This window comes from Stenella coeruleoalba (genome assembly GCF_951394435.1).
Source record: "Stenella coeruleoalba genome assembly, chromosome: 2".
NCBI classification, from domain to species: Eukaryota; Metazoa; Chordata; class Mammalia; order Artiodactyla; family Delphinidae; genus Stenella; species Stenella coeruleoalba.
Window position 1 is genome coordinate 8,874,168 of NC_137147.1, and position 14,400 is coordinate 8,888,567.

The 14,400-nt window shown below is 52.5% G+C and overlaps 1 protein-coding gene across 3 annotated transcripts in view; it reads left to right on the forward strand.

Annotated features, from left to right (window-relative positions):
- The window catches only part of SYNE3 (spectrin repeat containing nuclear envelope family member 3), a 90,568-nt gene that overhangs the window by 52,145 nt on the left and 24,023 nt on the right, over positions 1-14,400 (forward strand). For all 3 annotated transcript variants that reach the window (XM_079914424.1, XM_079914423.1, XM_079914425.1), the window contains exons 5-8: positions 3,945-4,106; positions 6,847-7,194; positions 9,773-9,909; positions 11,569-11,743. In XM_079914424.1, coding sequence (XP_079770550.1) covers positions 3,945-4,106; positions 6,847-7,194; positions 9,773-9,909; positions 11,569-11,743 — 822 coding nt within the window. The remainder of the gene's footprint in view (positions 1-3,944; positions 4,107-6,846; positions 7,195-9,772; positions 9,910-11,568; positions 11,744-14,400) is intronic.

Here is a 14,400-nt window from a genome sequence, read left to right on the forward strand (position 1 = left end):
TGTCCAGTAGCCCTCAGAGGTTCTTGGTAGCCCGGATGCCTCCTGGTCACCTGCTCTGGACATTTGATTGAAGGTCTCACCTTGCACTAAAGTCAGACGAGAAAGCCACCCTGAGGCAGGCAACTGAAATCCTCCCACCTCAGTGAGAGCAGGAGAGCCACGCAGGGACCCCTAGAGGCCCAGGCCTATTCAAAGGGTGGGAAGCGTCCCTGGGATATAGTCTTAGTCTGCTCGGGTGGACAGAACAGAATACCATAGACTTGGTGGCTTAAAAAACAGGAATTTGTTTCTCACAGTTCTGGAGGCTGGGAAGCTCGAACTCTAGGTGTCAGCAGATTTGGTTCCTGGTGAGGGGCCTCTTCTTGGCTTGAAGATGGTAACCTTCTTGCTGTGTCTTCACACGCTGGAGAGGAGGGTCAGCAAGCTCTCTGGTGTCTGTTCTTATAGGGGCACTCATCCCATCCTGAGGGCCCCACCCTCATGACCTCATATAACCCTAATCACCTCCCAAAGGCCCTGCCCCCAAACACCATCACATTGAGGGCTAGGGCTTCATGGTGTGAATTTGGGGAGGATGCGTCTCAGGCCATAGGAGATACCGTATGTATTAATATCTCAACGTTCACCGAGGAGAGCCCATTTCATTATTTCTTGCGCTGGTTAACAAGCCACTACTTTTGCCTCTAAAAATCCAGTTTTGACTTCCAATGTGTTAATTTAGCAAGGCCTCTGGTGTTAATAGGGACAGGACCACAGAAGCACGGCGGGGGTCACCTCTGGACTGTATCCTTCGTGACCACCCCCTGAAGGGAGATTCTTGATCAGGGAAAGTGGCCAAGCCCGGGAATTAGCAGTGGCACAGCCAGCAGAAAGCCACTGAAAGCCGAGAATAGACAAAGCAGGCTGGTTGCCCGTGGGCGGGGCCTGCTTGTTTACTTTGCCTGATGGTTTTTAATCCAATGATTGTTTTCTGAAGGGCCAGGCAGATAGTAGCACCCTCCTCCTCCCTGCTTCCCTCTGTGGCTGGGTTTGTTTGGCATCTCGGCCAGGAATCAGAGCCCTTCCTGCAGCCCTTTGCAGAGGCACAAATCCACTCCCGCCCTTGTTAATTGGTTGGGTTTTGACATTCCTGACAACTCTGCCCACACAGATGGTTTGATTGTTTGGTGTAACGAGAGGAGGTGGAACCCTCTCCCATTTGTCACCCACATTCCTCCGACGTGCCCTGCCCGCCCGTGGCTGAATTGCGTTCTGTGATCTCTTTACGCCTGGCACAGAGCGCGGCTGGATGCCTGCCCTGCTCGGCCGCGTTCCTCTCCTAGCCGCCTGCTCACCGTCACAGAGGCTCTTATTTACTCTGGATCTCCCCCAGTGCCAGCACCTCATTCTTCACACACACAGAGCCGCCAGCCGGCACTTTTATTGGAGAGTTTGCTGCACTGCAACCTTTATCACCATCAGTGTCAACCAGGGGCCCAGCCCCTATTCTCTGCTTAGTATTCTTGACCCACTTTGTTTCGTAAATGAATCTTCTCGTGGATGGAGGAAGCTCGGGGAGGATTCTGGTGGATGCAAATAACCCTGCGGGGGACGGGGAGCAGCAGGGGAACCTTGGTCCACTTTCTGAATTCAGGCAGCCCCGTGTTTCCCATCTGTCAAGCGCTGAGCCTCCCTCCCATAGTGAGAGGATTCTCAGTTCTTCACTGAAGGACTTGATCTTGTGCCTTGGTTTCCCCGTCTCTGAAATGGGGATATTTTCCCCTACTTGCCATGGGTGTTGCAAAGGTTTCAATGAATTGGTGTTTCTAGGTTTGGTGAGGGGCTTCTCCACGGGAGGGGAAGGCACACACACATAGCCAGGGGGGTTTTTCAAATCCACGTGTCCGTCTACCCTTCCCAGTTGAGAATGGTTGGCTTAGCCTCGCAGAAGGTCAGGACCTTCCTGAACGTGGCCTGACTCCATGGCTGAGAGCTGAGGTCAGCAAACCACTGCCCGTAGGTTCAATCCAGCCCAATTGCTGACTTTTTTATGACCTGTAAACCAAAAATAGTTTTTATATTTTTCAGTGGTTGGGGGAAAATTAAAAGCAGACTATTTCATGACATGTGAAAATGATAGGAAATTCAAATGTCAGTGCCCATGATTCATTTGGTTGGAATACAGCCATTCTTTATGTGTCTGCCTGTGGCTGCAACTTGGGTGCTACAATGTAAGTAGCACACAAGTGGTGGAGAAGTTGCAGCGGAAACCACACGGCAGGCAAAGCCCAGAATATCTCCCGTCTGCGAGAAAGAGAGACTCTGCCACCCGCTGGGCCTGAGCAGTGATTCTGGAGTCTGAACTTGGCGTTTAAATCTTGTCTGCAAGAGTTACGTTACCTCCCGACACCCATTTGGATACTCGCATAATGGGACAGTTTGGGATCCTTGTGAAGATATTAAATACGATAATGCCGGTCTATTTCCAGGTACATAGTAGGTGCTTATTAAACGAAGGTCCCCTGGTTCCTTTTTCTTGGCTCTCCTTGGAGAGATCCCTCCCCCGGCACACACCCCACACTTAGTTACATCTGGCCACTCAGGAAGCACTTAGTCTCAGAGCCTGCCCTGAGCGGGACCAGGGAGATGAAATCAACCCCCGTGTCCTTAGGGAGCGCTTGGTCCCCACCAGATGACAATTCGGTAGACAAGGCTGGGGGAGAGCCACAGCCTGGGGCAGTGGGCAAAGCCTCAGAGCAGGTGGGGCCTGGAGATTAGCATTGCCACGTGGGCACCTCTCACTTGGTTGGGTGTGACGAGCAGAGGGACACAGGTGACAATAAACAATGGCTCAGAGTTCTCAAGCTCTTACTCGCTGCCCGGTGCTGTTCTGGGGTTGTGCGAGCCCTGACTCAGTTAATGCCACCCTCATGAGGCAGTTACTGTTATCAACCACACCATATGGAGGGGTTAATTACAAGCTCGAGGGGGGCCAGGGTCAAGCCCCAGGCAGTGGGCTCCCAAGCCCAGGGTCTTGACCGCTGGTCTGCAGAGCCGCATCGTGGGGTCCTGCCCTTGACCACCAGGCTACAATGCTTGGACCTGGGCCTGGGGGCAGTGGGGAGCAGTGGAGGCGTTTAAAGAGATGGTGCTGTAATCAGGGGTGTGTTTTGAAAATCAGAATCTCTAGGCACACAGTAGGTCTTATAGCAGGACACTGTTATCTCCCCAAATGTCACCCACCCTTAGGACACCATCTTGCCCCTGTGTGGTTAGAGCTTCAGTGGGAGTGTCTGAAAATAGAGGCAATTCCAACACATGCAGGCAAATCACCACACTCGGGGGAAATGGGGGGCAGCCTGCTGTTTACTCTCGTACCCCATGGACATAGTCACAATGGAGCAGAGATGCGTTGGCCCAGCCTTGCCTCGCAGGTTGGAATCTTGGTGCTTTCCTAGCCAGGTGACCTTGGGCAAGTCATTTCACTTTCCGTGCCTTGGTTTCCCCATCTATCAGACTGGGATAATAATGGTACCACATTATGGGGGCCGTCAGGAGCATTCAGTGAGACGATCTTGTACACAAAGTTCTTAGGGCAGCGCCGGCACCTTGGTAAGTGCTCAAATGGTAGCGTTATGTAGTTGTTACCACGGCCCCATCTTGAGTGCCATTCCTAGGACGTGGCAGGAAGAAAAGCCCACTGTGTGGTTGACAAGCCCAGTGCTGGCATGTTTTGGTCTCTAAAGCCAAGAATTTCTTGACTGATTGCTGATGAGGTAGAGAAGAATGTCCGGGATCTTTGTGTCCAGCGAAAGGGCTGAGGGTCAGTTGTGTCCCACGCTCCCTACACACACACACACACACACACACACACACACACACACAGATTCAGGCCTGGGAGGCCAGGCGAGGGGCAGCCTGGGCTGGGGACCTTTACGGCCGGTGACTCTCCTCCCCTCCCACAGAACAGAGTGGACCTGCTGGAGCAGGTGACCCAGGAGCATGAACATTTCCAGCTGAGCGTGGACGAGTTCCAGCTGTGGCTGAAGGCGGTGGTGGAGCGGGTGCACGGCTGCATGGGGCGCAAGTGCCGGCTGAGCACCAAGGACCGTCTCTCGGCGCTGCAGGTAACCAACCCCCGGCAAGGCTCTGCGAGAGTGGGGAGGGAGCGCTCATGGCTGGCGGGTCTCTGTTAGAGTTTATTTAATAAGATGGGACTGGGAGCCAGAGTGGGGAGGGAGCGCTCATGGCTGGCGGGTCTCTGTTAGAGTTTATTTAATAAGATGGGACTGGGAGCCAGAGTGGGGAGGGAGCGCTCATGGCTGGCGGGTCTCTGTTAGAGTTTATTTAATAGGATGGGGCTGGGAGGTCCCAAGAGATACAAACATCCCTGTACACAGACACCACAAGAGGAGAAGCATGGGATGTGGTGTAGATCCCATGCTTGGGGCCTCGGCTGCTTTATGGAAGTCTCTGAGCCAGCAGGGCATTTGGAAACCCAAGGCCACAGCAACATGGTCTAGAGCAGCTGGGCTCAAATGGTGGACATTGTCCACGTCTGGAGACATTTTTGGTTGTCACAACTGGGGGTGGAGGTGCTCCTGGCATCTAGTGGATGGAGGCCAGAGATGCTGCTAGACATCCTACAGTGCACAGGACAGCCCCCGACAGCAAAGCGTTATCTGACCTCACATGTCAGTATGTGAAGGTAAGAACCCTGGCGTAAGCATCTAACCTGCAGGAGAAGCTGGGTCCACTCTGGGCTTCCTGACTTGCTGTGATCCTGAACGAGCTTCCGACTCCCTCTGTAAAGTGAGTGGGTAGATTATCTTCAATAATTCAAGGACCACTTTATAATTTTTGACACAGCTCTACAGCACCTATACCGTTTATTTAATATTTGTATTTAAATTGACTCTCTTTTGAAAAAGCCAATGAACAGTGGCCACAAAATATCTTGTATGACGTGTGCAGTTTCCCCACTATCTGAAAGTCGTGTTCCTATGGAACTGTTCTTGAGCCGAAATGGTGTGTAGCAGAGAAGTGGGACTTCCCTGGCGGTCCAGTGGTTAAGGCTCTGTGCTGCCTCTGCAGGGGGGGCGGGTTCGATCCCTGGTTGGGGAACTAAGATCCCACATGCCGCGCAGCACGGCCACAAAATTAAAAAGAAAAACAAACAAACAGGAAACAAGCGGAGAAGTCATTACCTTTTCTCGCAAAAGCTAAAATCCTCTTTGGATTTCTTTCAGGTAGCGAAAACAGGTACTACTGTAGGTCTTTTGTAAAAGCAAAGTGATATACACTGCTGTGGCCTCTCCCGTTGCGGAGCACAGGCTCCGGACGCGCAGGCTCAGTGGCCATGGCTCACGGGCCCAGCCGCTCCGCGGCACGTGGGATCCTCCCAGACCGGAGCACGAACCCACGTCCCCTGCATCAGCAGGCGGACTCTCAACCACTGCGCCACCAGGGAAGCCCTACATTGAACTTTTGAAAAGTGTGGGTATCTGTAAAAGAATGTTCACAGCAACCTTATGCATAACAGCCCTAAACTGAAAACAACTCAGATTTTTATCTGCAGAGTATTGGATAAACACGTCATAGAATAGAATATATGTACAAAGACATATTAGTCAATGAAAAGGAATGAAGTTCTGATATACCTGACAGCATAGAAGAATCTAAAAAACATTATGCTGAGTGAAAGAAGCCAGTTTCAAAAAATAACATATTCTATGATTTCAAATAGATGAAGTTCTAGAATCTTCTGGGATGTTAGAAATGCTATATTTTGATAACAGTGTGGACTGCATGGGCATATATATTTCTCAGAACTCTTTGAACAGTAACACTTAAGATCTATATATAGATTTTCTCAACTTACAGTAGGGCTACGTCCCAATAAACCCATCGTAAGTTGAAAATATCGTAAGTCGAAAGTGCATTTAAAACACCTAACCTACCAAACATCATAGCTTAGTCCAGCCCACCTTAAGCGTGCTCAGATCATCTTCCATTAGCCTAAAATCATCTAGCGCAAAGGCTGTTTTATAATAAAGTGTTGAATACCTCATGTAATTTATTGAATGCCATAGTGAAAGTGAAAACTATGTTGGTTTACACTCACTGCCGCTGCCCAGCATCGCGAGGGAGCATCGTGCTGCATATCACTAGTCTGGGAAAAGATCAAAATTCAAAATGCAAAGTACAGTTTCTACTGGATGCATATTGCTCTCATACCGTCGTAAAAAAAATCATAAGTCGAACCATTTTAAGTCAAGGACAGTCTGTACTGTACTCCGCGTAAGTTGCACTTCACTAAAAAAGTGAAAAAAATATTTTGGAGGTATTTTAAATAAAACAGACAAAAGTGTTTACCAAAAATTTTTTTTTAATATTAGAAGGCAATGAACACTGATTTAAAAAGAAATTTTATATCATTGTCATAAATGGAATACCAATACTCATTCAGAATTGGTAGATAGCCACACAAATAGATGTAATGAGGCCAAATGGCGCCGTTAGGTTCTATTTGCTCCGTACTTTTGCCAGCTGAAGGCTTCGAGCCTGAGGCTGCCTCCGTCTCTGTTAAAAAAGCAAGATTAACAAATGTCAGAGAGTGTTAAGGACAGAGAAGTACCCAACAGAGACTTTCCCCTTCACTTAATCACATGGCTTGTAAATGACATGGTAACGGAATCACATCCTGCATGTTACAAAGGCAGACAGTCCACCCCTTGGAAAGGTGCCTTGGGTCTAGCCTGGGAATAGGAATTACCGCTGGGCATGACGCTCCCAGAGGTCCTGGGAAACGCAGCACGTGTTTTCTTTTTCCCCTCGGGTTTCTTTCCCACCGCCTCCCTGCTTTAGGACATCGCCAGCGACTTTCCCAGGGGCGAGGAGTCTTTGCGGAGGCTGGAGGAGCAGGCCGGGGGCGTCATCCAGAGCAGCTCCCCTCTGGGTGCAGAGAAGATCACCAGAGAACTGGAGGAGATGCGGAATGTTCTGGAGAAGCTGCGTGCACTCTGGGAGGGGGAGGAGGGGCGGCTGCGGGGCCTGCTCTGGTCCAGGGAAGCCTACGAGCAGCAGAGGAGGCAGCTGGAGGCCGAGCTGGCAGAGTTCAGGAAGGGCCTTCAGAGGCTGGCGGAGGAGGACCTGGAACCCGCGGCCAAAGCAGGGACCCAGGACGAGCTGGTGGCCCGCTGGAGACTCTACTCGGTAAGCAGTGTTTGGCAAAGCCGCGGCCCAGTCCGGGTGCCGTGTGTGCCTCGGGGCATCCTCTGTGCAGCGGGAGGATCACGCTAAGTCTCAAGCACGCTGGCTCTGGTCTTCCTGGATTTTTGATAATCTCAGTGCCCCGAGCACAGTAGACAAATTGGTTGTTTGTACCTGTTTTCTGGATGAGGAAACTGAGGCCTGGAGAGATTTCCCCCGCCCCCACGACATCCCCAGCCTCACATGATGAGTTGGTGGGTAAATAAGAGGTGGACCGGCTCCAAGTTTGCCATTCGCTTGCCTGATGGTAGGATGTGGTGAGCACTTCCCGAGCACAGAGCAGGGAGTGTGAGGTCAGAGGCAAGGCTCTCAGTGTAGAGAAGATGAGGAACAAACGTAACCAGGGCTCTTAGGAGGCCCAGCAGATGATGCCCATCCTGGGGAGGGTGGGGGCACTCCAACCCAGACACGGTGTCCATTCGGAGCCCCCTCCCACTTCCCCACCCATGTGCCCACTCACGAGAGGTTTGACGTGAGGACAGAGAGATTTTTCAAATAAGGATTAACACCCTTCTGCAGTCCTTTATTTACTATATTAACTCAAAGAGCTAGCTTGTCAATTCCATTAGGGGAAAGATCTAAAAGGAAAGCCCCCAGGCCCTACCTCCACTCCAGATTGTTCTGTTTCTTCCCCTCTTCTTTCTAACGTTTGCTCATATGCAGAAATATTTGTGTGTAGGTAGAAACGAAGCATCTGTGCTCTTTAACATCACTCAGCCTTGTAGGAGACCAGGTTCACTGCAGTGATCAACTTTCTACAAAGGGAGTTGTTTCCCTTGTAGGATTGTCTGCCTTGGCACAGGGTAGGGGTGGTGTGGTGCGGTGGTGCACGGCGGGGACTTTCGGATCAGACTGCCCGGGTTCGAGTCTTCGTTCCTCTCCTTGCCGACTGGCTGGCTTTGGAAGAATCTTTTTTTTTTTGGCCACACCGCTCAGCTTGCAGGATCCTAGTTCCCCCAACCACGGATTGAACCCCGGCCCTCGTTGGTGAAAGCGCGGAGTCCTAACCACTGGACCGCCAGGGAATTCCCGGGGAGAAGTCGTTTAATCTCAGTTAAATGTGACAGGGACGTGATGATAATAAGACCTGCCTTCCACATTCCTTATGAACCTGTGAAAACAAAAGTGCTTAGAACAGCACCTGCCAATAGCATCGGGACTCAGGGAACATATGGCTCTTAGCAGGAGTTCTAGGTGAGGGCCAAGGTCAAAGCAAGCAAACTGGCAGGGATGGAGTTTGGGGAGGGTAAGGCCTGGAAAGCCCTGCCAACACTCCCGTGTCCCGACAGCCGCCACCTGGCCATGCCCGGCTATGTTTCAGGAAGCCTTTCCCGAAGCAGGAGGCAGACCACATCCCTACAGGTGCTGCCTGTCCCACCCGGTTCAAGTGTCAATTATGACCAAGATATGACTAACCGGAAATCAGTGAAGGGGAATTTCAGAACTTGTTCGAAGATCTCTGTTCTTAAACTAGCGTTTATGTAGTGAGAAATGCTCCCGCCCTGTACCCGGTGCCTTGTCAAGCGGGGGTGGCCCCGTTTTACCCCCGAGGGACCAAGACCGATCCAAGGCTGCGCAGCTGGGAAGGGCTGGAGGTGGGTTTTCAGGCCAGCCTGTGTCCTGCCAGAGCCCGTGCGCTTTCCACTCCCCCACCCTGCCTCCTACTGAGCATGGGACCAGCCAGAGTCAAGGTCAGGATCAAACTTCACATTTCCCAGGATAGCAGGAAGAGGCCGCATCCGAAGTGCCTGAACGTGGCTGAGTGGAGTGGTCGGGCTGCTGGGTGGAAATGTCCTCTTGCCGACAATAAGTGGATTCACAGAGCGTCTTCAGGTCATTGTTTCCTTCAGTGCTGAAGGGGCAGGTTAAGGGCCAGAGGGCCCGGCTCCAATGTCAGGTCCACCGTTGCCCAGCTCTGCAACTGTCAGAAAACTCTTGGCCAGAGTTTCCTTGTGTGTAAAACGGGGACACAGAGAATTACTGTCTAGGACCATGGCGAGGCTTCAATGAATGGGACCACAGGGCACTCAGCACGTCATCACTGTTCCCTAAGTATTAGTTATTTGTATGATTAGGTGTTAGTCGATGGCAAGGCTGTGAGGTAGGTGATGATAAAGAGAAAAACCTGCTCATCAAGAGCAAACAAGGGGATTCCCTGGTGGCGCAGTGGTTGAGAGTCTGCCTGCCGATGCAGGGGACACGGGTTCGTGCGCCGGTCCGGGAAGATCCCACATGCCGCGGAGCGGCTGAGCCTGCATGTCCGGAGCCTGTGCTCCGCAACGGGAGAGGCCACAACAGTGAGACGCCCACGTACCGCAAAGAAAAAAAAAAGAGCAAATGTGTTTGGGGTCACGGAGCGGGAGAGCAGGGGCTGAGCTCTCGGGGCCCCTGTCCCTCCCCTGGGGGACCGTTTTCCCCCAGGCTGGCCCACTTCCACAGGATATGCTCACCCCGGTGCACACACACCGCCATCCCATCTCGGAAGCTCACCTGTCCCGTCGGGTGTTGTCTGTTGCTGCAGGCCACACGGGCGGCGCTGGCCGCAGAGGAGCCTCGGGTGGACCGTCTGCAGGCCCGGCTGAAGGAGCTCATCGTGTTCCCCGAGGACCCACAGCCCCTCGCGGGCAGCGTGGTCTCTGCCATCCAGGAGCACCAGAGGTACCGGGCGGGCCACGGGTGGTCCTGGACCTCATGCTCAGGGCCTCTGCCCATCTGACGCCAGCTGCAGAGGGGGCTTTGCTCAGGGCCTCTGCCCGTCTGACGCCAGCTGCAGAGGGGGCTTTGCTCAGGGCCTCTGCCCATCTGACGCCAGCTGCAGAGGGGGCTTTGCTCAGGGCCTCTGCCCATCTGACGCCAGCTGCAGAGGGGGCTTTGCTCAGGGCCTCTGCCCGTCTGACGCCAGCTGCAGAGGGGGCTTTGCTCAGGGCCTCTGCCCGTCTGACGCCAGCTGCAGAGGCGCTTGCACCTCTTGCTGCCTGATAACAAATAGTTCTTGTTCTTATCAACGACTGGCCATTATAGGGTCTCACTGGGCTCAGGTACTGACCCCTTTTCGAAGTATTTTCCATTCTGCTCCCAGAAAGAGGCCTGAACTTTGCTTTTCTCTGTGCTATGTGGCCTCCTCACTTATTTCCATCAAGTCTCCTTATGCAGCTTCGCACGGGGGATGGGTCCCCTATGTAATGGCCAAAGGGGAGGGCTTTTCACTAGGCCAGCATTGTGCCCCACTTGCTGACGGCCGTGCTGATGTAAGCGCTGGACCTGACTTCAGACCAGCCGCTACCTCCGTGTCCGCCCATGGGTTCGGGCGCGGCTAGGTCCAGCTTCTTAGCCCAGCAAAGACCAGCAGTTCAAATATCCACCCTGTGTGGAGCTGGGCACAGTGTAAATTCAGAATCGCTACCTGTTTTTACTGCGTGAGGCTCAGAGGTGTTTGGAACACAGCCCAGCTGTCCCCCCCCCGTAGCACTTCTCATCCTCCTGCCTCTGATGCAGGGGTTTTCCTCGAGAAGGAACTCAGGGACCTCCTGCCTTGCCAGGTGACTCTCGCCCCACGGTGTGCACAGGCCCTACATGTGTACGCGCAGAACAAGGGCCTGGATCCTCCACAAGACGCTGAGGTGGTGGTGAGACTGAACCTCCTGTGCATAGCGGGCCGTGGGAGAGGGTGGCCGAGGTCTCCCTCCCCTTCGTTGCTCTCGTGGAGGGGGCAGGTGCTGGTTATCTATGACTGGGTGCTAGACATTATATCTGTACATATATATATACGTATTTTTTTGGAAATGTAGTTGATTTACAGCGTTTTGTTCGTTTCAGGTGTATAGCAAAGTGATGCGGTTATACATATATATCGTTTCTTTTTCAGATTCTTTTCCATTATAGATTATTACAAGTTATGGAATATAGTTCCCTGTGCTATATACAATGGACAGCATATTGGAAAAATTATTTGTAGAAATTATTTGGGCCTCAAGTAATGGCATCCTACTCAAGAAAGTATTCTGTTTTGCTTCCTCGAGGTGCCTGGGGGCAGGCGGTACCAGCCTGGGGGCTCCATAATTCCTCTTCCAGGCTTGACTCTTTCCCTGGTCCAGAAGCTGGGATGCAAGTCTATTCGAGGACTGGCTTACCTCCGGTGCCCTTTTGTCTGGACAGCGTAGGCCTCAGGGTCCCGTGGACAGCCCAGTAGTCCGTAGAAGAGGAGAGTGCCCACCCTGGAAGCAGCACAAGCCGGGCGCTCTGGGTTCTGGGCAGCGGCCTTGCTCCTATACTGACCCGCTCTCTCCTCTCTCGGTTCCCCCTCCACGGTGCTCACAGCATGAAAGCCAAGAGCAGCAGGCTACGTAATGCCGCGGGCGTGGACCTGTGGCGGCATTTCCAGCGGCCCCTGCAGGAGCTGCAGCTGTGGAGGGCTCTGGCCCAGAGGATCGTGGACGTCACCGCCAGCCTGCCGGACCCGCCCTCCATCCACACCTTCCTGCCGCAGATTGAGGTCCGCATGGCTCTGTCGGGAGGGCTGATGGGTGCAGCTGGGGGAGGCCACCAGCCAAGCATAGCATTTCAGGCGCCCCCGCAGGGACAGGCGTGTCTCTGGGTCCTCCAGATGTCTGGGTGGAGCCCACTGTACCCTGTCTGGTGAGTTCTAAGTGCACAGGAAATGTCAACACTTGTAGTTATCAGCGACAAAAGTCACCGTCAGTTCTTGGGAAGGAGGTGAAGCCTGGTGCCTGGTGTGGCTCCAGGACTGCACGGATCTGTGCTCAGCCTTTCTCTTTAGGACCCTGCTGCAGGCAGGCCTCAGGTGGAAGCCTGAGCAGTGCTGAGAAACAGGGTGTCAGGCCATTACCTTTATTGTGTGTCAGTTGGGATGCATGTGACAAGTGACAGGAAACCTGGTCAGTGGTGGCTTAAAACACAGAGACGGGACTTCCCTGGTGGCACAGCGGTTAAGAATCTGCCTGCCAATGCAGGGGACACGGGTTCGAGCCCCGCTCCGGGAAGATCCCACATGCCACAGAGCAACTAAGCCCGTGCGCCACAACTACTGAGCCTGCGCTCTAGAGCCCGCGAGCCACAACTACTGAGCCCACGCGCCTAGAGCCCGTGCTCTGCAACAAGAGAGGCCACCGCAATGAGAAACCCGTGCACCGCAACGAAGAGTAGCCCCCGCTCACCTCAACTAGAGAAAGCCCGCGAGCAGCAACGAAGACCCAACGCGGCCAAAAAAATTAAATAATTAAACAAACAAACAAACACGGAGACTTTCAGGTCGTCCCAGAGCTGGCTTGATAGCTCAGCAGTATCTTCCAGGACCCAAGCTCTTTCCAGCTCTAAACCACGTCTGCCTTCGTGGCCCCAAGGTGGGTGCCACCACTGCAAGTGTGCATCCTCACTGTGTATTTGAGCTCATGCTGTGTGGTTGTATATTCAGATACTTTCAGTTGACACATACGAACTTCTCCTCAGTGGCCTTTAAAATGGGTCAGTAAAGCCGTCACTTGAAATGGCTGCAGAATATTCCATGTCATTTTTTTTTTTAAAGTTTCTGCACTTCGATTGTTTAGGTTCTTTCCAGTTTTCATTGCCATCATTAGCACATGTTGATTATCTATGTACATGGAGTTTTGTTTCCATTTCTACCATTCTCCTCATTTTACTGATGAGGGACTGGGGCCAGGGAGAAGTTAGGGAGCTTGTTCAAGGTCAGGCTGCTCAAGAGAGCAGAGCTGGGGGCAGCATGGTGGGTTCTAGACTCTTGTCTAATGTTCTTATCCATGTCTTCACTCTGGCTCCTGAAAATAGGTTTGCGAGGCATTCAGAACACTTATTATCATTTGACTGTTGAGAAAAACAAATGTCCCAGAGGGGAAGCCACTTGCTCGATGTGACACAGCCGTTAAGTGACAGGGCTGGCTTTGACCTGCATCACAACTATATTTCATCCTGTCCTTCCCACTAAGGCAGAAAGCAAACCGGGACCTCCTTGAAGCAGGAGAGAGGTCCCGTCTTTCTCGAGTATGACCCAGGACTCCCAGTGCGGGAATTTCGCGGAGCAGTGGGTTGGAACACTTGGGGCCAGGACTTTGGTTTATTCACGTTTGGACGCTGTTTGCTGGCTGGAAGTATGTCTTTCATCACTCCCACCGGCCCACCTGGGCGGGATGGATTTCACAGGCCAGGGCTCGAGCTGCCAGCTCTCTCTTGTCTTGACTCAGCTCCTGCATCTAGCCTCAGAGCAGCCTGTGCATCTGCAAAGCTCCAGCCAAAACCTGGGCGTGGCTGGTGTATTCGTTCCCTGGGGCTGCTGCAAGAAAGCACCCAAAACTGGTGACTTCAAACAACAGAAGTTCATTCTCTCAAAGTTCTGGAAGCTGGAAGTCCAAAGTCAAGGTGTCAGGAGGGCCTTGCTCTTCCCAGTGGCTCTAGGGGAGAATCCTCCTTTACCTCTTCCAGCTCCTGGTATTTGCTGGCAGTCGCTGGTGTTCACTGGCTTGTAGGTCCGTCACTCTGATCTCCGTGTCTGTCGTCACATGGCCATCTTCTCCCCATGAGTCTTCTTTTTTTTTTTCCCACCATATCTTTTTTGAAGGACACAATTCAACACGTAACAGTTGGTTAAATAATAATGGCTGAGAAGATCTGTCTTTTATGGTGTGTTCACTCTGGGTCCTGCAGTATGTTAAATGCTTCCTAGGCATTTAAGCCTCACGGCAGCCCCGTGAGCTAGGGTACGACTACCCCTAATTTACCGATGAGGAAACCGAGGCTTGGAATTGCCCAAGTTCTCCCAGTTAGTATGGAATCCAAACTCATGATTGCAACTCCCCAGCCTGAATTCTTAACCCTCATGATATTGTGTCTGAGTCTGGTGAAAAGGGGGTGAAGGTGACTCCCTACAGCTAGAAGCTTGACCTCTGTGTAGCTAATTGCAAACCACACACCTGGGCTGGGGTCTTAGTTCTCCCTCTCCCAGCCCCGTGCCCAGCTCAGCATCTCTGTAACATCATCAGATATCAAATGGAAGGACTCTGGCCAGCTGAAGACCAAACCCCTGGCCTCCAGGGCCCCTGTGCCCTCAGTTAGAGAAGCAAGAGGTATTTGTCCCCAACAGCTGTTGATCAGCAGGAGCCTGAAGCGAGGAACAAGGCT